This window comes from Tachyglossus aculeatus, chromosome 1 (genome assembly GCF_015852505.1).
Source record: "Tachyglossus aculeatus isolate mTacAcu1 chromosome 1, mTacAcu1.pri, whole genome shotgun sequence".
Taxonomy (NCBI): Eukaryota; Metazoa; Chordata; class Mammalia; order Monotremata; family Tachyglossidae; genus Tachyglossus; species Tachyglossus aculeatus.
Window position 1 is genome coordinate 140452082 of NC_052066.1, and position 24895 is coordinate 140476976.

At 42.2% G+C, this 24895-nt stretch overlaps 1 protein-coding gene across 2 annotated transcripts in view; it reads right to left on the reverse strand.

The window, feature by feature from the left end:
• MAP4K3 (mitogen-activated protein kinase kinase kinase kinase 3) overlaps window positions 1-24895 on the reverse strand; it is a 251546-nt gene that overhangs the window by 58473 nt on the left and 168178 nt on the right. Inside the window, exons 13-16 of one of the 2 annotated variants that reach the window (XM_038761585.1) lie at window positions 21635-21713; window positions 16837-16895; window positions 15329-15391; window positions 4585-4643 (exon numbers count right to left, since the gene is read on the reverse strand). In XM_038761585.1, the coding sequence (XP_038617513.1) occupies window positions 4585-4643; window positions 15329-15391; window positions 16837-16895; window positions 21635-21713 (260 nt within the window). The remainder of the gene's footprint in view (window positions 1-4584; window positions 4644-15328; window positions 15392-16836; window positions 16896-21634; window positions 21714-24895) is intronic. The other variant, XM_038761656.1, reaches the window with a different exon arrangement.

Below are 24895 nucleotides of genomic sequence, written 5' to 3' on the forward strand. Positions count from 1 at the left end.
AATGATAGCATTTGTTAAGCGCTATGTGCAAAGCACTGTTCTAAGCGTTGGGGAGGATACAAGGTGAGCACGTTGTGAGCACAGTCTTCATCCCCATTTTAAAGATGAGGTAACTGAGGCTCAGAGAAGTTAAGTGACTTGCCCAAGGTCACACAGCAGACGTGGGGGAGCCGGGATTAGAACCCATGACCTCTGGCTCCCAAGCCCGGGCTCTTTCCATTGAGCCAGGCTGCTTCTCTTGGCTGCGTATGTCTCCTCAGTCCTCAAAATTCTCCAACGGTTGCCCGTTCCTCTATCAAGCAGAAACTCCTGACCGCTGGTTTTCGAGGAATTCGATCAGTTCTCTCCTCCATCCTCTTCTGCCATTACATCCCACCTTGTCCCCTTCATTCCTCTCAAGCTAATTTACTCACAGGACCCCGTTTCTTGCTAGCTCTGTTCCCCCTGCCTGGAATTCCTTCCCTCTCCTCATTTGCCAACCTGCTGATCTTCCCCAGGCCAAAGACCTGGCTGCTTAGAGAAGCAGCGGGACTCAGTGGAAAGAGCCCGGACTTTGGAGTCAGAGGTCATGGGTTCAAATTCCAGCTCAGCCACTTGTCAGCTGGATGACTTTGGATAAGTCACTTCACTTCTCCAGGCCTCAGTTCCCTCATCTGTAAAATGGGGATGAAGACTGTGAGCCCCCCGTGGGACAACCAGATCACCTTGTAACCTCCCGAGTGCTTAGAACAGTGCTTGGCACATAGTAAATGCTTAATAAATGCTATCATTATTGTTATTATAAAGACCTTCTAAAATCCCATCCCCTCCACGAGGCCTTTCCTGATTAATTTCTAATCTCCCCATTTATACATCCTCTCACTGCCAATTCAGCACTTCTTTGCCGCCTAAGCACTCAGGTATTCGCCCACCATCTGTAGCTCCTACATACCTATCTTTAGACTCACTTCATCTCATCTGTGATTTCCTTTCAGTGCCTGTCTCCCCTCCTTGAATATGTCTTCTGTTGTACAGAGTTCCGCATGATAAATACTTCTGACTGATTGTTTCGAGATATGGAGGAACAGATGTGATGGAGCTAAACAACCCCATGTGGTTAAGGCCGAGAGAGACGTGGGCGGTCTGAATAGTCCCTTCCCCATTATCTCAGTTTCACAGCTATTCTTGAAATATTTTTCTTTCTTGGCTTGAGGAAAGAAACATACATTTACAAGGCACCGTGGATTCACTTGACCAAACAAAAAGACTTTATCCCAGCTGGCTGGGATAGTTAAGCGCTTAGTATAGTGCTCGGCCCCTCTCGGGGTCACACTTGGGACAGTTTCCAGTCCTCTATCAGTCTTGGCTATGGGAGGGAGAGTCAAGCTAGTTCATTTCTAGCTTGGGCAATGGCTAGCGAGTGGAAGGCAATCTGCTCTAAGTCAAAACTCACCCGTGCTGGGCAGCAGCGGCACGGGATCAAGTCGAGGGTGGAGACTCGATCTTACTACGCGGAAGGCGACAACGGTCAACCGTTTCTTGGTAAAAAACCAAGAAAAATCTATGGATACAGTACTAGAATGATTGCTGATGGAGAGCTGGGAGTTCTGGGAGAGATGTGTTCGTGGTATCGCTACGGGTCGGAAACGACTCGAGGGCATAAAACAAGACAAGATAGTGCTCTGCAGATTGTAAGCACTCAATAAAGTCTATGGTTTGAACTGATTAACCTCTTCAAACTTGAAGGAACAGGGGACGATAGAAGAGAATCGAAGTGAAAACTCTGGTTTGCATCTCACACTGCCTCTGAAAGATAGAACTCATCAACTCTTTTAGCTATAAACTGTAACGTCTGACCGGTTTAAAAGAGTTGGCCTTCAACCCCTATGCACAAATGGGAATCTGTCTGCCCGATCACCTCCGGAGAAGGCAGGATCCTATGAGTTTCAAAACACTGCCTAGTTACAAGAACAAAGCAGACATGTAAGTACAGTAAGGGGAGTGCTACATCCATGCTCACGTCACATGTATGTATATACCTGCACAAAACACACGGCCAAAAATTATCTTTTTGGCTAACCTACCTTGCCAGTGATTCGTTAAATAGAGTACAGTTCCTTAAGCAGTGATCCAATTAATCAAAAAATGAAGGTTGGGCACATTATTAACATTTTTTTTTCCTAGTCAAAATAAATGAATCTCTAGTTTTAATGATCACAGTCAGACAATTCAAATTTTTCTTTTCTCAGCTACAGTAGCATGACAGAATACAACTTGCTGATGGCAACATTATTCCTTTTTGCTGGCTAGACTGCTTTTGTTTACTGAGAAAAGCATTTACTGGAGTCCTTAATCAGGTGGACTCAAAGTTATAACTGGATGTGATACCTCAAGCCTTGAATTTTTTAACTGCTTCACAACTTTTCTAGTGCCAGTGAGCTAACAATGAGCTTGACAATAATTGCTAACTAAAAGACAAATGCTTGGAATCTGTACCGGGAGTATTTTCAAAAACTGTAATACATTTTTCACACTACAACATGATTTTACAGTCAGTGATTCTAAGTCTTTAACTGGAATGAGGATTAATGCATTTCGGCAGTTCTGCCAGCTGGATTACAAGAAATGTACCCTCACACCATTCCGGCACAGGACTGATCTCTTTGTTGAGAAAGATGAAGAATCAGAGAGAGATAATAAATGCTTAATTTCTCTTCCAACGAGACAAGTTGTTCTGCATTGTTCTCTTTCCTGCTCATTACTGGAATTCAGAAGTTATCTTCCATTTGCCTGTTTAAAATGTAGGCTCTGATCATATAAAATATAGTCACTATTAAAAGTAAACAAAACTATGTTTGAATCATTGACACTCCTACATTTTAACCTGAGCCATATACATTTCCTGATTAATGCTAGCACTTGGATCACATCCATTTGGTTTAAACTGATTTTCTTAACTGTGTTCAAGAGGCAAATGTATGCTTTTCCTGCAACTATGTGCACAGTCAATCCCTGTTCCGATGGGAGATTCCCTTATCATCACTTTGAAATTCATACCACAAATCCTGTTTAAGTGAAGAACTGAGAAAGATAGTCAATTTGTCTTGTCAAAATTAGAAACGCAAACAAAGGTAAAAGTGAGACCCTCGTGGGATGTTTCCTAAAAGTTTTCTCAAGATAGAAATTTACCCAGGAAGTCAAAATTTGAACAATGGTGGAAATCTCTTATGAAATTGACATAGTTTTACTGGATTCAGAAGGAAATTTGGGTAAACACCTCAAATTTAGATACAAAGAAAACACATCTATCTCTTAGAAATGCAATACTGAAGTGTGAAGAGACTGTGAAATTGGCAAGAAAGAGCTGAGAAGTGACAACCGCTTAATTACAGTTTTGACATTTTAAAATATTTAGATTTTGATCTTGCAACTGGTACATTGTGTCTTTTATATAATTGACTACTTGAGTTACTTGAGGATGGGTATATGAAATAATAATGATGGTATTTATTAAGCGCTTACTATGTGTGAAGCACTGTTCTAAGAGCTGGGGGGGCTACAAGGGGATCAGGTTGTCCCCCGTGGGGTTCACAGTTTTTATCCCCATTTTACAGATGAGGTTAACTGAGGCCCAGAGAAGTGAAGTGACTTGCCCAAAGTCACAGAGCTGACAAGTGGCGGAGCCAGGATCAGAACCCATGACCTCTGGCTCCCAAGCCCGGGCTCTTTCCACTGAACCATGTTGCTTCTCTTAAATCTACAACTGACAGTAAGAAACAGCATGATCTAGTGGACAGAGCTTGGGGCTTAGCTTCAGAAGGACCTGGGTTCTAATTCCAGCTCCACCTGTTGCGTGACCTTGGGCAAATCACTTCATTGTTCTGTGCCTCAATGACCTCACCTGTAAAATGGGGATTAGGACTGTGAGATCCATGTGTCCAACTTGATCACCTTGTATCTACCCCGGGGCTTAGAACAGTGACACCTGTCCACATGTTTGGTTTTGTTGTCTGTCTCCCCCTTCTAGACTGTGAGCCCGTTGTTGGGGAGGGACCGTCTCTCTATGTTGCCAACTTGTACTTCCCAAGCGCTTAGTACAGTGCTCTGCACACAGTAAGCGCTCAATAAATACGATTGAATGAATGAATATGTTGCCAATTTGTACTTCCCAAGCACTTAGTACAGTGCTCTGCACACAGTAAGCGCTCAATAAATAAGACTGAATGAATGAATGAACAGTGACAGGCCCACAGTAAGCGCTTAACAAATACCATGAAAAAAATTGCTAATTAAAAACGTCAGCCTTAACTTTTTGGGAAATGAATGTATCATCACACGTTAATATCTGTAGAGAATTTGCCTTTTATTTTCAGGGGACAGCTGGTGGTTTTACCAAAGCAATGAGTAAACGATTTAAACTGATTTTCCAAGGTATTAGTTGGAAGGATTTATCACCCTAAATGACTAGCATTACAGAAATTCATACTAGCTTATACACACCATGGGTAATGCCTACAGGTTTAGCTCAAGTCATGATGTCAGTATAAAACGTACAAGCGTTAACTGAAACATGCTGGAATATAATTGGAGAAGAAGCTTACTTACTTATTTGCCCCTAAAAAGTAACAACTCTGGTGTCCTTGTCCATATTCCAGTTGCAGGTCCTAATTGTGCAAAATAAAACATTTAAGTAAAGTGAAAAAGCAACAAGTGATACCGATTAAATCCTGTCATTACCAATCCTACTAGCAATAAGAGTCTATAACAGTTCATATTGTAAAGATTTTAGGAACAGTTTAGTTTCAAATGGTACGGAGCTAAAGCAAGCAAGTTTGCCCACAAGCAAGTTCCTTGTGGGCAGGGAACGTGTCTACCAACTCTGTTAAGACTTTACTCTCCCAAGCGCTTAGTACAGTGCTCTGCACCCAGTAAGCCCTCGTGACTCAGTGGAAAGAGTCCGGGCTTCGGAGTCAGAGGTCACGGGTTCAAATCCCTGCTCTGCCAATTGTCATCTGTGTGACTTTGGGCAAGTCACTTAACTTCTCTGGGCCTCAGTTCCCTCATCTGGAAAACGGGGATTAAGACTGTGAGCCCCTTGTGGGACAACCCGATCACCTTGTAACCTCCCCTGCGCTTAGAACAGTGCTTTGCACATAGTAAGCACTTAATAAATGCCATTATTATTAACAAATGTGACTGCTTGATTGGTTGATTGATTTGAACTTAGCAATTTTCAGTTTGGGGTGCTTGGACTATATAAGCCACTGACTTCAAGTGACCAAATTTGCATAGCCAAGCTTTCAGAAACAAATCATCAAAAGCAATGAAAATTAAGAAACCATACATTTGCATTCACTATATGATTTACAATGAATGGTTCTAAAGGTCAGAAGATGAGCATGCGAATTTTGATTCTGCTCAGATAATAGGGTCTTCAGCTTCCTACTTCGGTGGGCGGGACAAAAAGAGCAACAATCTCGGTAAGTACAAAGATGATACACTCTTCGAAGCATGTTGTTGCTTTAAACCCTGTTAGCTTTTACCAGATTCGTCAGTGGAATCAAGCGGATTTTAAAATACCCGTGCTGGTTAACTGCAATTAATGAAGGACTCTAACTGTCAAATTAACAAGACTGAGACAATGATGTAACTAAGTCTTAGGGTTCATTTTAAATTGAAAACCTACATTTCCTTCTATCCTTAGGACAGTTTCAGTTGCAGTTTACCTTCCAGAAGCTTATTATGTACAGTCCCTGACACTGTCAATCCTGAAAATCTCTTCCTGATAATGTAGTTGAGGTAACAGCACCGAGTCCTGACAACACCTTTTGAACTGAGGATCGAAGAACTAGAAGGGAATGTAATTGGGAGGCCCCAATCCCAACACCTTCGGTCTAAATCCCGGGAACCGTGACTACAGAAAGTAGAAAATCTGCCCCAAAGTTGCCCACACCAACAGACAGATCAGTTGCTATTTCCCCCTTCATCCAATATGGTCAGACAGTTCAGAAGACTGAACAGTTTAAAAGTATTTTACGAGTAGCTTTGATTAATCAGCCGAATTAATCCCTTTACTATCTAGGTATACGTGCGCATAAATCCAATTTGGCTTCATAAATCTAGTAGGACTCCGATGGAAATCGAAGATCATTCCTGGCATGACATAACCCCAAGTGAAAGCAAGCACTCAAAGGACCATCACAAAAATTCTTTGTGAAAACAGAAATCAAGGTCCTGCACTAGAGAGAGCTTAGTTTGTCTCATCTAATTTGGGTACCCGGCCATCTCTGGCAATCTATACTATACACCACTGACAGAAGAGATAAATTGAGAAAATAAGCGAAACTGTAAATGTAAGAGAGCATTCTACTGTCAGTCTCCATTAAAAATCCACTTAGATTTAAATTTAGATTGAAAAAATAACTGCCCAGTTTTCTAACGGTCTCATGTTTTCAATGCGGAAAAAAAATCACCCATTTCTATCCGTGTTGTCAGTTTTAAAGGGTCACTGCTTCCTCTTTTGTCCTTCAAACAAAACAAAACCTCCCCCCAAAACAAGATGGGCATTTGACTTAAAGTAGTAATCAGAAGCACACCGCCTGGTTAAATCCTAACGATTTTCTCTTTAACTGCCGATCCACCAGGACAGGCAGTAATATATGTCGTACGGGCATAACTAAGATATCACATTGAACATTATTTCTTTTATAACGCAGTCTGTTTTGCTACTAGATGGGATTTTCTCTTCCTCCCTAACTTTGGGGTTGGAAAGTTGTCAAGGCTTCAGTGTAGTCTTCGATTTGTAACTTTCAATGGGGAGTTTAGGAGAGCTACCTGACTGATGGCTTCGCCATTTGGATATATATGTATATATGTTTGTACATATTTATTACTCTATTTATTAATTTATTTTACTTGTGCATATCTATTCTATTTATTTTATTTTGTTAGTATGTTTGGTTTTGTTCTCTGTCTCCCCCTTCTAGACTGTGAGCCCACTGTTGCGTAGGGACTGTCTCTATATGTTGCCAACTTGGACTTCCCAAGTGCTTAGTACAGTGCTCTGCACACAATAAGTGCTTAATAAATACGATTGATTGATTGATTTGGAGATGTGCTGCGGAAACCTAAGTGGGCTACGAGCGTATGAGGAGGGCCTGAATCAATTTTTTTTCTCTTTTACGTTATTTCTTAAGCACTTACTACGCGTCAGGCCCTGTTCTAAGCACGAGGGGAGATACAAGGTAATCAGGATGGATACAGTCCCTGTCCCACATGGGGCTCACAGTCTTAACTCCCATTGGGCAGATGAGGTAACAAAGGCCCAGAGAAGTGAAGTGACTTGTCCAAGGTCACACAACAGACAAGCGACGGAGCCGGGGCCAGAACCCAGGTCTTTCTGACTCCCAGGAGGCCACGCTGCTTCTTAAACGCAAGCAAGTTAAGCACGGTCACGTTCGGAGGAGCTCGGCTAATAATAATGATGGCATTTATTAAGCGTTTACTATGTGCAAAGCACTGTTCTAAGCGCTGGGGAGGTTACAAGGTGATCAGGTTGCCCCACAGGGGGCTCACAGTCTTAATCCTCATTTTACAGATGAGGTAACTGAGGCCCAGAGAAGTGAAGTGACTGACCCAAAGTCACACAGCTGACAAATGGCAGAGCCAGAATTCGAACCCATGACCTCTGACTCCAAAGCCCGGGCTCTTTCCACTGAGCCACGCTTAAGCGCTGGACCAATCAGGGTGTCTACCTTTCTGACGGAAGGGCTGACTTCAGCTACATTATTGTGTAGTGGAGTAGTGTGGCCTAGTGGATAGGGCACAGGCTAAGAGCCAGGAGAACCCGAGTTCTAATCCCACCTCCGCCTGTTGTCTGCTTGGTGACCTTGGGAAGTCACTTCACTTCTCTGTGCCTCAGTTACCTCATCCGTAAAGTGGGGATTAAGATTGAGCCCTACGTGGAACATGGACTGTGAGCCCACTGTTGGGTAGAGACCGTCTCTATATGTTGCCAACTTGTACTTCCCAAGCGCTTAATACAGTGCTCTGCACACAGTAAGCACTCAATAAATACGACTCAATGAATGAGCTCAAGCGCTTAGTATAGTGCTCTGCACACAGTAAGCACTCAATAAATACGACTGAATGAATAAATGAACGAATGAATGGACTGTGTCCAACTTGATCATCTTCTATCGACTCCAGTGTTTAGTACAGTACCTGGGCACATAGTAAATGCTTAACAAACACCAATAATAAAAACCCCCCAAAATCTGGCAGATGCAGATAGTGTTAAATCTGACCAAACTGACTGTTAGGGAAAGTCTTTGTTTTTTATTAGCAATTCCTTTGATAACTACTCACCCCTAATTCATTACTGTTAACATTTTAACATTTATCAATCAGTGGTATTTATTGAGTGCTTACTTAGTGCAGAGCACTGTACTAAGCGCTTGGAAGACCACAAAAGAATTAGCAGACACATTCTCTGCCCAGAGTGAGCTGACGTTTATGGAATGGATACAATTTGCAAGGCGCAGAAAAAACGAATTTCAGAAGTTCCCCCGGTTGGTTGAATTTACAAGATGTTTAGATAGGGTCACATATTTATGAGAGAAGAAATATCCAATATCTTAATTAGAAATTTTATTCAATAACTTCATTGAAGACTTGGATCAAAAAAATCAAGGAACATGCTCATCAAATTTGCAGAAAATACTACATTAGGAGGGGGTGATAATTTTTAATTCTACAAGACAGGGATTAGATTAAAAGTGAGCTTAATACATTGTAAAATTGACCCTAACAAACGGAATGAAAAACCAGACAGAAACTGGAATAGAAGTACATTTCGAGATTAAAAAAAAAAACTATTCTACTGTAAACCCTAATTAGATCTAAGTTAAACAGAAAAAAACAAAACAATGGGTCAGCTGATGGGTAAAAACTTGCTAGAAAGACCTAGGGGTCATAGTTGAGGTTATCAAAATAGGGCTGTTTGGTAGAGGAATGTCTTACACAGAATTATGAGATGCCAGAGCTGAGAATCTATCATTCTGCCATCAGGTAAATCTAGAGTTTTGTCTCCAGTTCCAATGGCTAATTTTTGAAAAAGCATATGGAAAAACTGAAAAGAATTACAGAGAAAAATGACGAAAATGATGAACAGAGGGAAGAAAAATTATTGAAATTACAGTGGTTAAGCCTGGAGAAGTGGTTAAGAGGTGGCTAAGGGGTGAAGAGACAACGACAGCATAAGACAAGGGGTGATTAATTCCCGAACTATTTTTAAGGTTTGTCTTTTATTTTTGTTTTTATTTAAAGTAAGGATGGGGATCGGTTGTTTTCTGAGCCCACTCTGGGCTCAACAAAGGAAATGATCTTATATAAAAGTAGGAGGAATCTTTAGTTAGACAAAAGGAACAGAGGGAAGGATGGGGAAGGGAAGATACAGAGTTTCCACCCTGGGGAATACTTGCAATGTTGGGTTGCAGACATGGAACATGCAGCCCGCTATTCTGACTCCAACAGTGGATCTCTGTAGGAACCGTGGGTCTTCTCATTCATTCATTCATTCATTCAATCGTATTTATTGAGCACTTACTGTGTGCAGAGCACTGGACTAAGTGCTTGGGAAGTCCAAGTTGGCAACATATAGGGACGGTCCCTACCCAACAGTGGGCTCACAGTCTAGAAGGGGGGAGACAGAGAACAAAACAAAACATATTAACAAAATAAAATAAATAGAATAAATACGTACAAATAAAATAGAGTAATAAATACGTACAAACATAAATACATATTTACAGGTGCTGTGGGGAGGGGAAGGAGGTAAGGCCGGGGGGATGGGGAGGGGGAGGAGGGGGCTCAGTCTGGGAAGAGTGTATTATTCAAACACTGGGCTGGCCATTTTTAGCTGCATAAACCTCCCTGAACTCCACCCAAGGATAGAAATTAGACCCGAATGCCTCATGAGAGCAGTGTGGCTCAGTGGGAAGAGCTCGAGCTTTGGAGTCAGAGGTCATGGGTTCAAATCCCGGCTCCGCCAACTGTCAGCTGTGTGACTTTGGGCAGGGCACTTAACTTCTCTGGGCCTCAGTTCCCTCATCTGTAAAATGGGATTTAAGACTGGGAGCCCCACGTGGGACAACCTGATCACCCTGTATCCCCCCAGTGCTTAGAACAGTGCTTTGCATATAATAAGTGCTTAACAAATACCATCATTCTTATTCTTATTATTCTCTGTGCCTCAGGCACCTCATCTGCAAAATGGGCATTAAGACTGTGAGCCCCACCTGGGACAACCTGATTACCTTGTATCTTCCCCAGCACTTGGAACAGTGCTTGGCATATAGTAAGCACTTAAGAAATACTACTATTATTATTATTATTATTATTTCTATGAAACTACTGAAGGACTCAACTGAAAATAGAACCTTTGACAACCCAGGCTAAATCAGCCTTTTACCTTACTACCCTAGAGCCAGGAGGTGGAGAGAACTGCCATTTTATTTTGTTAATATGTTTTGTTTTGTTCTCTGTCTCCCCCTTCTAGACTGTGAGCCCACTGTTGGGTAGGGACCGTCTCTATGTGTTGCCAACTTGGACTTCCCAAGCGCTTAGTACAGTGCTCTGCACACAGTAAGCGCTCAATGAATACGATTGAATGAATGAATGAATTTGGGAAGGTCTCACTTTGATGGATATAAGGTAGTACAAGAGATGTGAGACGGTCAGGTGTGGACTGAAATTCACAAAGTCCCTCCCCCCTAAACATGTGCAATCAATCCCCTTTACTCCTTCCCCCCTTCAAGACGGTAAGCTCTCTCTAGACCATAAGCACACTGTGGGTTGGGAATGTGTCTGTTTATTATTATACTGTACTCTTCCAAGCGCTTAGGACAGTGCTCTGCACCCAATCAGTACTCAATAAATACGACTGAATTGAACGAAAGTTGTCTGCAGCTCCAAAGCTGGGTTTCTCATAGTCATCTCCATCCACAGCTGATGCAAAAGAGGGTTGCAATTCTCAGCTCAATCGGATGTTCAGGTGGGGAAAATGAAGTAGAGATGGAGAGAGCCGTGGAAGCCCTTTAGACACTCATCTGAACAGAAAAGCAAAGGGGAATCAGGAGAGTCTGAAGGCCGTAGAGTGGGTACCTTGCAGAAAGATAAGTGGATTACCTTGGTATCTTGGTAAGGATAGTTTTAACACATGCAAAGGAAGGTCAGTAAATACACAGTTGTAAAATGAGAGATTCAAAAGGATGGGATCATTGAAATCAGCATAAGAGATGGGCTTTAGTGAAGTGGAGAAAATTTTGATGAAGAAATGTTGAGGAAGAGAAGAGCCCAGAGACAAAGAACATACAGAGAAGATTTTTGAATCACTTACCCTGATCAAAAACTGGATGTGAAAACAGACAAATTTACAGAAAGATCAGGTTGACTGGCCCAGGTTTTTAGGCAAGCTAACAATTGGAAAGTTCCTTTGTTACCATTCTCATAAAAATGAAATAAATTTAAACGGCAAGAATGAACTTCCCAAATTCTCTGATGCCAATAATGATTTAACTCAAATATATGCAACTGCTTGGAAAACAAATGCCAAAAATTTACCAGTGCACCTAAATGTTATGACAGCTGGACCTCTACCGGGACATAAAATACATAAAATTAGCATTCCTTATTAATTCCAAGACAGACTTGCTTCCATCAATATCTCGAACGCTCAAAAGCCCTACTATGATTTGATTGGAAGTATGAACTTAATTTTTAAAATGGTGACACTACATGGTAGAAACGGGCAGTACTAGTGGATTTTAATCGCTTTGGACTTCAGCATCTCGTAAAAATCATTTTATCCTACTTTTTCCAAGTTCCAATACAAAAGTATTTTATGGGAAAATGGGGAAGACGTAAATTTAGTAAATACTATGAGTTAGTTTAGAGCAATATGCAACTATCCTTTTATTTTAAAGACGCATTTTAGGAAGAATGTAGGGAAGCAGCATGGCCTAGGAAAAAGAACATGGGCCTGGGAATCAGATCTAGTTTCTAACCCTGGCTCCACAACTTGTCTGCTGTGTGACCTTGGGCAAGTCACTTCACTTCTCTGTGGCTCAATGACCTCATCTGTAAAATGGGGATTCGGACTGTGAGCCCCAGGGACAGGGACCGTGTCAAACTGGATTATTGTGTATCTACCCCAGTGCTTAGAACAGTGCCTGAAACATGGTAAGTGCTTATCAAATACCATTAAAAAACACAAAACGAAAACCTCTGAAGGTCAAAGACTATTTCCCATCAGACTGAAATCACTTTCTTTCTCCCCTATGAGGGTTAATTTCCCTCTCCTATTAGATAGTGATGATCCCTAATGGGTGGAGTGGATTCAAAACCCAAGTCCCGCTTCCAAAACTTTACTCACTGGGGAGATGGGGGTGATGGAAATTAATTAAGGGGTTTCTGCTAGCAGGACTTCTGCTCCTATTACAACTCCACCACTTCCAGCCCACTCCCCAAGCAGGTAGCTTCTTGGGAAAGAGGGTACGTGTGGATTTAAGGCACAGAACACCAAAATAAAGTGGGATAATAATAATAATTATGGTATTTGCTAAGCGCTTACTACGTGCCGAGAATGGTTCTAAGTCCTGGGGTAGATACAAGGTAATCAGGTTGTCCCATGTGGGGCTCACAGTCTAAATCCCCACTTAACAGACGAGGGAACTGAGGCGTAGGAAAGTGAAGTGACTTGCCCAAGGTCACACAGCAGACAAGTGGTGGAGCCGGGATTAGAACCCACGACCTCTAACTTCCAAGCCCGTGCTCTAGCCACTAGGCCATCCAGCTTCCCTAACCAGTGGGACCAAAATTACACTCGTCCCTCTGCAACCTGCGGGTCTTGGCGGCAAACACCCAAACCAACGCTATTCCTATGAAAAGCGGAGCCTAAATTTTGAGTTAATTTCTTTGGTATGTGCTCTCACCACCACAGTGGATTCTCAATTACTGACTGGGAGAGTGCTCTCCTTCTGAATCAATCAATCAATCGTATTTATTGAGCATTTACTGTGTGCAGAGCACTGTACTAAGCGCTTGAGAAGTACAAGTAGGCAACATATAGAGACAGTCCCTACCCAACAGTGGGCTCACAGTCTAAAAGGGGGAGACAGAGAACAAAACCAAACATACTAACAAAATAAAATAAATAGAATAGACATGCACAAATAAAATAAATAAATAAATAGAGTAATAAATATGTACAAACATATATACATATATACAGGTGCTGTGGGGAAGGGAAGGAGGTAAGATGGGGGGGATGGAGAGGGGGACGAGGGGGAGAGGAAGGAAGGGGCTCAGTCTGGGAAGGCCTCCTGGAGGAGGTGAGCTCTCAGTAGGGCCTAGTAATGGCGCAGTGGCTAGAGCTTGGGCCTGAGAGTCAGAAGGTCATGGGTTCTAATCCCGGCTCCGCCACCTGTCCACTACGTGACCTGGGACGAGTCCCTTCGCTTCTCTGGGCCTCAGCTATCTCATCTGTAAAATGGGGACGGAAACTGTGAGCCCCACATGGGGCAGCGTCCCGGTCCGACCCGATTTGCTTGGATCCACTACGGTGCTTAGCACAGTGCCTGAGACATAGTAAGCACTTAATAAACACCACAGATGCTATTAGTATTCTAGGCAAAGGTTGAGGTGGGAGGTGACGTTACGGAGACAGGTTTAGGGATTTGTCAATTTGAGGCTGCCGAAGATTGAAAGACAGCTTGAGGTCTTTAAGGCTCTACTTTTGACTTTGTTAGCAATTGGAAATTAGCACCTGACTAATATTTTAATATTTTCAAAGCTCTGTCATTGTGTGACGCTGCCTTTTGTTTACCTAGTCACCAGATCATAACCGGCAAATGGATAAACTTATTCTATCTAGTCATAATAGTCCCCCCGCCTTACCTCCTTCCCCTCCCCACAGCACCTGTATATATGTTTCTACATATTTATTACTCTATTATTTATTTTATTTGTACATATTTATTCTATTTATTTTATTTTGTTAATATGTTTTGTTTGGTTGTCTGTCTGCCCCTTCTAGACTGTGAGCCCGCTGTTGGGTAGGGACCGTCTCTCTATGTTGCCAACTTGTACTTCCCAAGCGCTTAGTACAGTGCTCTGCACACAGTAAGCGCTCAATAAATACGACTGAATGAATAAATGAATAATAAACTAGGGGCTCCACACCACTACCATCAACTTGCTTTTAGGATCCCTAATTGCAAGAACAGGGTGAGAATAGGTCAATATTCTGCTGTATTGTAGTGTCCCAAGCACTTAGGACAGTGATCTGCATATGGTAAGCGCTCAATAAATAGGACCAATTGATTGATTAAGGCCAAGCATAGTTTGAATTGCTGCCACTTTCACCCACCAATCCTGCCACTGATTACCTCAAAAGAAAACACTAATGCCTGAAGGTAATGGGAGTTATTCTTTCACCCCTCCTCACTTCTCACTCCGCTGGATCACTTCAGGTTTCTGATTATCTAATTTTAATTTGAAAATGAACCTAATGGAATTAAAAATAATCAAAAAAGATTCACTGATTTTCACAAGTATGGAAAGTTATCTGCTCCTTGTGGGCAGGGAACAAGTCTATCAACTCTGGTGCACTGTACTTTCCCAAGTGCTTATTACAGTGCTCTGCACATAGTAAGTGCTCAACAGAGAAACAGTGTGGCTTAGTGGAAAGAGCCCGGGGTTGGGAGTCAGAGGTCATGGGTTCTAAACTCAGCTCCGCCACTTGTCAGCTGTGTGACTTTGGGCAAGTCACTTAACTTCTCTGTGCCTCAGTTACCTCATCTGGAAAATGGGGATTAAGATTGTGAGCCCCACGTGGGACAACCTGATTACCTTGCATCTACCCCAGTGCTTAGAACAGTGCTTGGCACATAGTAAGCGCTTAACAAATACAAAAAAAAAGAAAAAAACCCAAAAACAAATAAGACTAATTGGCGGATAGCTAATGCCCACTTTTAAAAAACAAGACGTCTGCAAATTTGATGTTTATGTTTTGAGAAACACAAATACTGACATTAAGATATTGATACTCTTCATTTAAAAATGAGCATGACGTTTATGGTGAAGGATTTCCAGTATTCACAGTATTTTTTTGCTACTAATTCAGGAAAATCAACTACCATGCTCATCACAGCAATACTAATCGCTACATCATATAACATTGCTACACTGTGGCAACTTGTACCTTCAGAGTGTACAAAATGTTAGTGCTTGGGAAGGAAAAATAAGACAAAACCAACGCTGACAAAGAAAATCAGAAGATGAAAAATACCAGATTAGATCTTGCAGTGTAGTATACTTCTTCTGAACTGTCCAAAAAACCGTCACTGTCGGGCTGTTTAGCAGACAGAGACCAAGAAACCCAAGTTATTTACACAGACTGAAAGCCACAGATACACAAAGGGAAACTTTCACAAGTGGATAAGCCCTACTGGCACAATTGGTAACAAAAGTGTGATGTTAAACCACATTAAGCAGCTTCTGAAAACGCAACTGTCATAAACTTTGCAGCACGAAATGGCTACCCAATCAGAACGGAATTTAAATACATGCAATGCTGACTGGTGGAAGGGGAGAAACAAAACAAGCGATGAAGACTGCCTTCACCGAATAAGATTAGCATTTTATTAATTTCATTTGAGACTTTCAATATATCTCCCGCTCCTAGTTATTTTTCTAGGAAATTAAATTCAGTATAACTGATCGTAAAATATAGTTTTCCCTTTAATACCACCACTCCACAAAATTGTGGGAAAACCTCCTTTGACACGACAAACAAAGTGTCGGGTTTCCTTAGAACGAGCCAACTGGGTGGAAAATCAATGTTATAATGAAGTCCCCCCACCCCGCCACTTAATCTTCAGAATGGATGTTTCAATGTTCAGAATATTTTTCAGCGCCGGGTAACTAGGAGACAGATAAATGAACTGGAAATTCAATCTAATTTCGCATCCTTAGGGTCAAGTTTTTTCCTATCATTTTCAACGTAATACTCTAAGATGTTCCTGGAACAGCTGCGAGACAAGCTTTCCTCCAAATACTACCCATGATCGTGATCCTCGTAAAGTGCTACTGAAAAGTTTCACTTCACAAAAACACATGATTAGGACTATCTTGTTTATTTGTTGAACCCTATTTTCAATTAAAATGTACAGTAAACCTTGCGCTTTTTCAATTAAGAATGTCAGACACATACAGGGAGGTGAATACAGGACAATGATTTTAATTTGATTTACTTGTAGAACTAGTCAGTTGTAAGTTTCAGTGAGTTGAATATATTTTCGCATTACAGAAGTTTTGGGAAAAGATGCTCACACTCTCGAACAATGCCTTTAATATGCCATTTTTTTAATGGGTTGGCACTCAAATTTAAAGTCGAAAAAAGCCACTCAAAATACCTTAAACAAAAAACACTAAAACAAACACGAGGAAAAAAAACCCACACAGAAGTCACACAAATTACAGGGGAAACACTTAAATATGTTTAACTACAAATGTCAAATTATTCCACGTTGTGTATTAGTGATGCAAATATATTTTAGAGGGAAGAACCTCCCCCAAATTTAGATATGATTCAAATTTAGCAACCCAGATTTATTTATTGCCAATTTCCTAAATGATTATCACCCCCATCACTCAAATCCTTTTAGAAACATTAATAACAAGATAGTTTGGATGTCTTTATGTCTGTTTTTAACTTTTTTTGCCAGCATTGGTGTGTCAGAGGTGAAACAAGGCAACTATAGTTTCAGAGTTTGTATCTTAGTCTATGTTACTTACAAGTTCATGATGTGGCTCTGTCTCCTTCTTTAAGAGTGGATCAAATTTGACTTGACCAACTATTAAAAACACACATACACACACAGACATATATGATATATAAGTAAAACAAAATCCTGGATAGACAGACATTTATATCTATGCATTTTAGGATTTGGTTTTCTTTTATTTTTAAGGAATGATTACACGTCAAATATTTCTTCTAAAAATTGCTATCTTCCCAACCATAGTCTAGAGACTTACAAATCTCTGCTAAGTAGAGAAAAATGTTTAATAATTTACATTTCTTATTGCGCTAGCTCAATAACTAGTCATTCCAGAAGCTTATCTGTAGTCAGAGTAAATTTACATTCCAAAGGGAAGATACTAATAATAATAGCAACAATAATAATGATGGTATTTGTTAAGCGCTTACTATGTGCCAAGCACCGTTCTAAGCGCTGGGGGGGGGGGGGATACAAGGCGATCAGGTTGTCCCATGTGGGGCTCCCAATCTTAATCCCCATTTTACAGATGAGGGAACTGAGGCCCAGAGAAGTGAAGTGACTTGTCCAAGGTCACACAGCTGACAAGTGGCAGAGGTGGGATTAGAACCCACGACCTCTGACTCCCAAGCCTGGGCTCTTTCCACTAAACACGCTGCTTCTCTACTGAGATACCAACACTGGGATCAGACGGCCGAAAACAATTACCAGGAGACTGCTCTTCTCGTGCCGGCACCACACAAGTAACTGTAAACCTATTCAAATGATTAGTTTTATCTTTAAAATATACTCTGATTTTCATTAAAAATAGATTACATGATGCGTAAAAATACATCTGAGTCATGACTATAAAAATACTAATCAGGAAGGCTTGATGCAGTTTCTCAAAATAACGTGTTCTGGCAGGGTGGGATGACGCAAATATTTACTATTCACAACTCAGAAGGAAATCTTCCCAAAGAATCTCTCTCAAGGCCTAGAGAAACTGTGGCTTCCACAGGTTTACCCTTTTTATTTTAAATACCACCTCTTCCACAGATCCTAAAACATCAGAGAGGCAACAGTGTGGCTCAGCGGAAAAAGCCCGGGCTCGAGAGTCGGAGGACTGGGATTCTAATCCTGACTCCGCCACCTGTCTGTTGTGTGACCTTGGGCAAGCCACTTCACTTCTCTGTGCCTCGGTTACCTCACCTGTAAAATGGGGATTAAGACTGTGAGCCCCATATAGGACAACCTCATTACAGGTTTGCATTGGGTAGAGTCTGCAATATTTGACTATCTCTAGAAGAGCCTCTGGGAACTCCATAAAACTGGAGGCACTGTATAATAATAATAATAATAATAATAATGATAATGATGGCATTTATTAAGTGCTATGTGCAAAGCACTGTTCTAAGCGCTGAGGAGGTTACAAGGTGATCGGGTTGTCCCACGGGGGGCTCACAGTATTAATCCCCGTTTTACAGATGAGGTAACTGACGCACAGAGCAGTGAAGTGACTTGCCCAAAGTCACCCAGCTGACAATTGGCAGAGCCGGCATTTGAACCCATGACCTCTGACTCCTCTTTTCCACTGAGCCACGCTGCTTCTCTAGTGACCTTCTGTGACCTATTCATACATATTTTCATCTAAAAAACAGGGATTAAGACTGTGAGCCCCATGTGGGACACAAACTGTGCCCAACCTGATTGGCTTGTATCTTCCCTATAATAAGCGCTTAACAAATATCACTGAAAATAAATTAAAAGCTTCTAAAAAGAATAAGGGAAGTTTGCTTCATTCATTCAGTCATATTTATTGAGTACTTACTGTGTGCAGAGCCCTGTACTAAGCACTTGGAAAGTACAATTCAGGGACAAATAGAGACAGTCCCTGCCCACAACGGGCTCAAACTATACATCCTGTTCCATAACGATATTTAATAAGTGTTAAACATACCTCCATTTGAAACAAATATTTACATTTCCAATTCTGATTTTTGCTCCTAAAAAAGTTAATTGTACTCCATTCTGAAAGACGCCATTCATATGAATTTACTTCATATATAATTCCAGGACACAGTTGCTTAATGTGAATTATGAAACCAAATTTATGACAATTATGCATATTTTGTGGCCATTTAAGAGGGAACGAATGTAGACCTTATCCTGAAAAATGGCACCTTTTTATGTTCTTATTGAATTTAGAAAGTTCAAGGATACCTGACAGATGGGCACCACAGAAATAGTTTTGGCTGCAGGATTGGGAAGCAAGAGACACAGCTGATCACAAAAGGGACCTTGACTTGCTGGGTCTCATTTCCATCCATCAACCACTGGTATTTACGTGCGGGGTACTATACTAAGAGCTTGGGCGAGTATAAAGCAACAGAAATAGCGGGCATGTTCCCTGCCCATAACGATCTGATCGGAAAAGGGTCCTGAGGGACGAGGTGGCAACTGAGGGGTGTGGAAGACCAGTGAGGCTATGCTATGATGGAGCTGTTGGACTTGCAACTTGAACTGCTGCTTCCAACGCTACACTGATTATTCATTCTATCGTATTTACTGAGCACTTTCTGTGCACAGAGCACTGTACTAAGTGTTTCAGAGAGTAATAAAGCAAAGAACTCCTCACTCTTGGCTTCAAGGCTGTCCATCCCCTTGCCCCCTCGTACCTCAGGTCCCTTCTCTCCTTCTCCAGCCCAGCCCGCACCCTCCGCTCCTCTGCCGCTGCTAACCTCCTCACCGGGCCTCGTTCTCGCCTGTCCCGCCGTCAAACCCTGGCCTGGAATGCCCTCCCTCCCAAAATCCGCCAAGCTAGCTCTCTTCCTCCCTTCAAGGCCCTACTGAGAGCTCACCTCCTCCAGGAGGCCTTCCCAGACTGAGCCCCCCTTTTCCTCTTCTCCTCCCTCCCTCCCCAATGCCCCTACTCCCTCTCTCTGCTCTGCCCCCGTCCCCGCCCCACAGCACTTGTGTATTTATTTATGAACATATTTCTCTATTTATTTTATTAATGACATGTATATATCTATAATTCCATTTACACTGATGCAATTGATGCCTGTCAATTTGCTTTGTTTTGCTGTCTGTCTCCCCCCACCTTCTAGACTGTGAGCCCATTGGGTAGTGATCTTCTCTATCTGTTGCCAAACTGTACTTTCCAAGCGCTTAGTACAGTGCTCTGCACACAGTAAGCACTCAATAAATACAACTGAATGAATGAATGAATACTATACAGCAATAAACAGACACATTCCCTGACCACAATGAGCTTACAGTCTAGAGTACAGTTTACAGTACAGTCTACCGTCTTTGCTTATTGAGGCTGGGATGATAACAACAACATCAGACCAAAGAAAAACTCTAATATGCCACAGTGAAGCATCTGGAAACACTACATAGCATTTTACATTCTGAGTAGAATCTACTCATTTTGCTGCCCATACAGAATTCAAATCTCCAGGCACAAAATTCCAATCTAAAAGCAAGTCTACTTACCAGCAAGAAAATACAGCCATCGGTAAATGGTTCCTCAATAAAGAAAAATGTTAAGGCCACTTACTTCTAAAAGCAGAGTCAAAGAAAACCCTTACTCGAGGGCAAAACAAACCCGTCTTGTAAACACGAGGGGTTCAGTTTCTCACGAAATTAAATCTGACCATCAGAAATACTTTCAGGTTTATTTTCTTTTGTCCTCCAATTTCAAAGCTTTAGATCAAGGTGATCCGATACGTTCAGGGACGCACAGAAACTTAGGAGAAGGAGGCATGTTTGAGAGTTTGTGGGCTGCTACAATGCCCCAGCAAGCTTCATGAGCTTTCCAAGTCTAATGCTGGAGCGGAATCACTTAGATCGAATGCGAAAAACAGAAGTAAGCAGAGGCTGAACCAAAATTAGGCGTTCTAATCTCAGCCGTCACCCTCAAGCCAGATCAAGATCTCACTCTTCCGATCTCTAAAACAGGGATGCAAATAATGATGATGATAATCAGAATGATGGTATTTGCCAAGTGCTTACTATGTGTTAAGCGCTGTACTAGGCGCTGGGGTAGATACAAGTTCATCAGGGCAAGAGTGAGTCCCAGTTCCTCATGGGGCTCACGGTTTCAATAAGACGGATGGCAGGTATTGAATCCCTTTTTTACAGATGAGGAAACTGAGGCACAAAGAAGTTAAGTGACTTGCCCGAGGTCACTTGTCTATGGTACTATAAGGGTCTCTTGAAACTTAATTAAGATTCCAAAGCATCGGCAACACAGAAATCTACAAACGTCTGTTTTTAAACTGAAGGAATGTCTATTGGGATTTTTCCAAGAGTAGCTTAGGTTGGCCTTTGCAGATGTTTCCAATGTGATGCCTTTTAAGTGGATGGAAAAAAACAAAATCTGTTGCTTTAGGAAGGAGATGAGACACACACATGGAAAAAACAGAGAAAGACGGCGCTCTCCTGATTACTATGGAATTAAAAAAAAATCAATCGATCAGTGGCATTTATTGAGCACTCACTGTGTGCAGAGCACTGTACTAAGTGCTTGGGAAAGTACAACACAACAGAGTTGGTAGACGTGATCCCCGCCTACAATTTGTTTGAAGAAACAAAATTTTCATCTAATTAGACTCCTCTTAGAAAAAGCATTTCAAAGACTAGTTGCCATATTTTCAGTAAGGAGAAATAAACATATATTTGATGTTGCTTTCTTCAGTCCCACCATGGATCCAACCTGGGCAAGCACTATGAATACAAGTCATGAACACAAACACGTTGCAATGTGAAGAATAAAATTTGCAGTTTTCTTCCACTGAAAATGTACATTAATTAGAATGCATACTTACAGTTTATTTCTGAGCGCGTTTTTTCTTCTCTTACATTTCTACTTGTTGAATGAATTCTATGAGGCACAACATCCAGAGGCTAGGAAAGAAAAGCATAATTAAGACAAAGAGCTTTGAGAACTGAAAGTTCAGTTGGTCTATGAACTTTCTGCAAGGAGGGAATCCCTCTTCCTAGGCAATAACGAGAAAAAGTTTGAGAAAGTTTGCAAATACATAAAAACAAATGCACCAGCCCAATTTTTTTTAGCTAGATAATAATAATAACGGTATTTGTTAAGCGATTACTATGTGCCAAGCGCTACTATGGGGTAGATACAAAGTGATCAGGTTGTTCCACGTAGGGCTCACAGTCTTGATCCCGTTTACGTATGAGGTAACTGAGGCCCAGAGAAGTGAAGTGACTTGCCCCAGGTCACACAGCAGACAGGTGGCGGAGGTGGGATTAGAACCCATGACCTCTGATTCCCAAGTCAGTCACTTCTGTGATTTCCAATCTCTCGAATATCTAATTCAATCCTGTAAGATTGCAACGGGAATGAGCATTAAAAAATCCCACAAATCACCTTTAGCATAACTTAGAAGACAGAACCCCGGCTTGGGAGTCAGAGGACCAGAGTTCTAATTTTGGCTTTTCTACCTGCCTGCTGTGTCACCTTGGCCAAGTCATTTTACTTTCCCTGTACTTCATAAAAGTTCCTCATCTGCAAAATATTCATTTTACTTTTCCTGTAATCAATCAATCAATCAATCAATCGTATTTATTGAGCGCTTACTATGTGCAGAGCACTGTACTAAGCGCTTGGGAAGTACAAATTGGCATCACATAGAGACAGTCCCTACCCAACAGTGGGCTCACAGTCTAAAAGGGGGAGACAGAGAACAGAACCAAACATACCAACAAAATAAAATAAGTAGGATAGAAATGTACAAGCAAAATAAATAAATAAATAAATAAATAGAGTAATAAATATGTACAACCTTATATACATATATACAGGTGCTGTGGGGAAGGGAAGGAGGTAAGACGGGGGGATGGAGAGGGGGACGAGGGGGAGAGGAAAGAAGGGGCTCAGTCTGGGAAGGCCTCCTGGAGGAGGTGAGCTCTCAGCAGGGCCTTGAAGGGAGGAAGAGAGCTAGCTTGGCGGATGGGCAGAGGGAGGGCATTCCAGGCCCGGGGGATGACATGGGCCGGGGGTCGACGGCGGGACAGGCGAGAGCGAGGTACAGTGAGGAGATTAGCAGTGGAGGAGCGGAGGGTGCGGGCTGGGCAGTAGAAGGAGAGAAGGGAGGTGAGGTAGGAGGGGGCGAGGTGATGGAGAGCCTTGAAGCCCAGGGTGAGGAGTTTCTGTCTGATGCGCAGATTGATCAGTAGCCATTGGAGGTTTTTGAGGAGGGGAGTAATATGTCCAGAGCGTTTCTGGACAAAGATAATCCGGGCAGCAGCATGAAGTATGGATTGAAGTGGAGAGAGACACGAGGATGGGAGATCAGAGAGAAGGCTACTGCAGTAGTCCAGACGGGATAGGATGAGAGCTTGAATTAGCAGGGTAGCGGTTTGGATGGAGAGGAAAGGGCGGATCTTGGCAATGTTGCGGAGCTGAGACCGGCAGGTTTTGGTGACGGCTTGGATGTGAGGGGTGAATGAGAGAGCGGAGTCGAGGATGACACCAAGGTTGCGGGCTTGTGAGACGGGAAGGATGGTAGTGCCGTCAACAGAGATGGGAAAGTCAGGGAGAGGACAAGGTTTGGGAGGGAAGACAAGGAGCTCAGTCTTCGACATGTTGAGCTTTAGGTGGCGGGCGGACATCCAGATGGAGATGTCCTGAAGGCGGGAGGAGATGCGAGCCTGGAGGGAGGGGGAGAGGGCAGGGGCAGAGATGTAGATCTGGGTGTCATCAGCGTAGAGATGATAGTTGAAGCCGTGGGAGCGAATGAGGTCACCAAGGGAGTGAGTGTAGATTGAGAACAGAAGGGGACCAAGCACTGAACCTTGGGGAACCCCCACAGTAAGAGGATGGGAGGGGGAGGAGGAGCCTGCAAAAGAGGCTGAGAAAGAACGACCGGAGAGATAAGAGGAGAACCAGGAGAGGACGGAGTCTGTGAAGCCAAGGTCAGATAACGTGTTGAGGAGAAGGGGGTGGTCCACAGTGTCAAAGGCAGCTGAGAGGTCGAGGAGGATTAGGACAGAGTATGAGCCGTTGGATTTGGCAAGCACTTCATAAAGTTCCCTCATCTGCAAAATAGAGATTCAATATCTGTTCGCCCGTCTCACGTGGTACGGGGATGGTGTCCAAACTGATTCTCTTGTATCTTAACCCACTGCTTACTTAGTAGAGTCCTTACAAATACCACTTTTATTATTGTTATTCTTTCTAGCTAAATAGCATTGTTGACCAATACAACACATGACCCTGAACTTCTGTATCCTTCAAAATATGGGAAAATAGAGTATTCACTTTGCAGCCAGTTATTTTCTCTGGGAGAGGAGATAGCGATTTGCAAAAATGGTGTAAAGGAAAAGAGACGTAAAAATGATCAGTACTGAACTTGCTTTATTTCCTTATATCAATAATACTGATTGAGCGCTTACTGTCTACAGAGCATTCATTCATTCATTCAATCGTATTTATTGAGCGCTTACTGTGTGCAGAGCACTGTACTAAGCGCTTGGGAAGTCCAAGTTGGCAACATATAGAGACGGTCCCTACCCAACAACAGGCTCACAGTCTAGAAGGGGGAGACAGACAACAAAACAAAACATGTGGACAGGTGTCAAGTTGTCAGAACAAATAGAATTAAAGCTAAATCTACATCATTAACAAGCACTTGGTGAAGTGCTATTCTCACACTAAGAGTACTCACACTCACACTAAGAATAAATATGACTGGTTACAGTGCCTGGCACATAGTACGTGCTTAAATACCACAATTACTATTATTGTCTTTATTTTAAAAAGGCATATACCAGTACCTTGACTAGTACGGTAGCAGTCTGGAGGGAGAGGTATGGGTAGATTCTAGAACACTGTACTAAGCGCTTGAGAGAGTACAATGTAACAGAACTGGTAGACATATTCCCTGCCCGTAAGGAGCTTACTTACGTCAAGCCTCAATAACCTACAGGAGTGCTTCGTTAAAGTAATAATAATAATGTTGGTATTTGTTAAGCGCTTACTATGTGCAAGGCACTGTTCTAAGTGCTGGGGTAGATACAAGGTAATCAGGTTGTCCCACGAGGGGCTCACAGTCTTTATCCCGGTG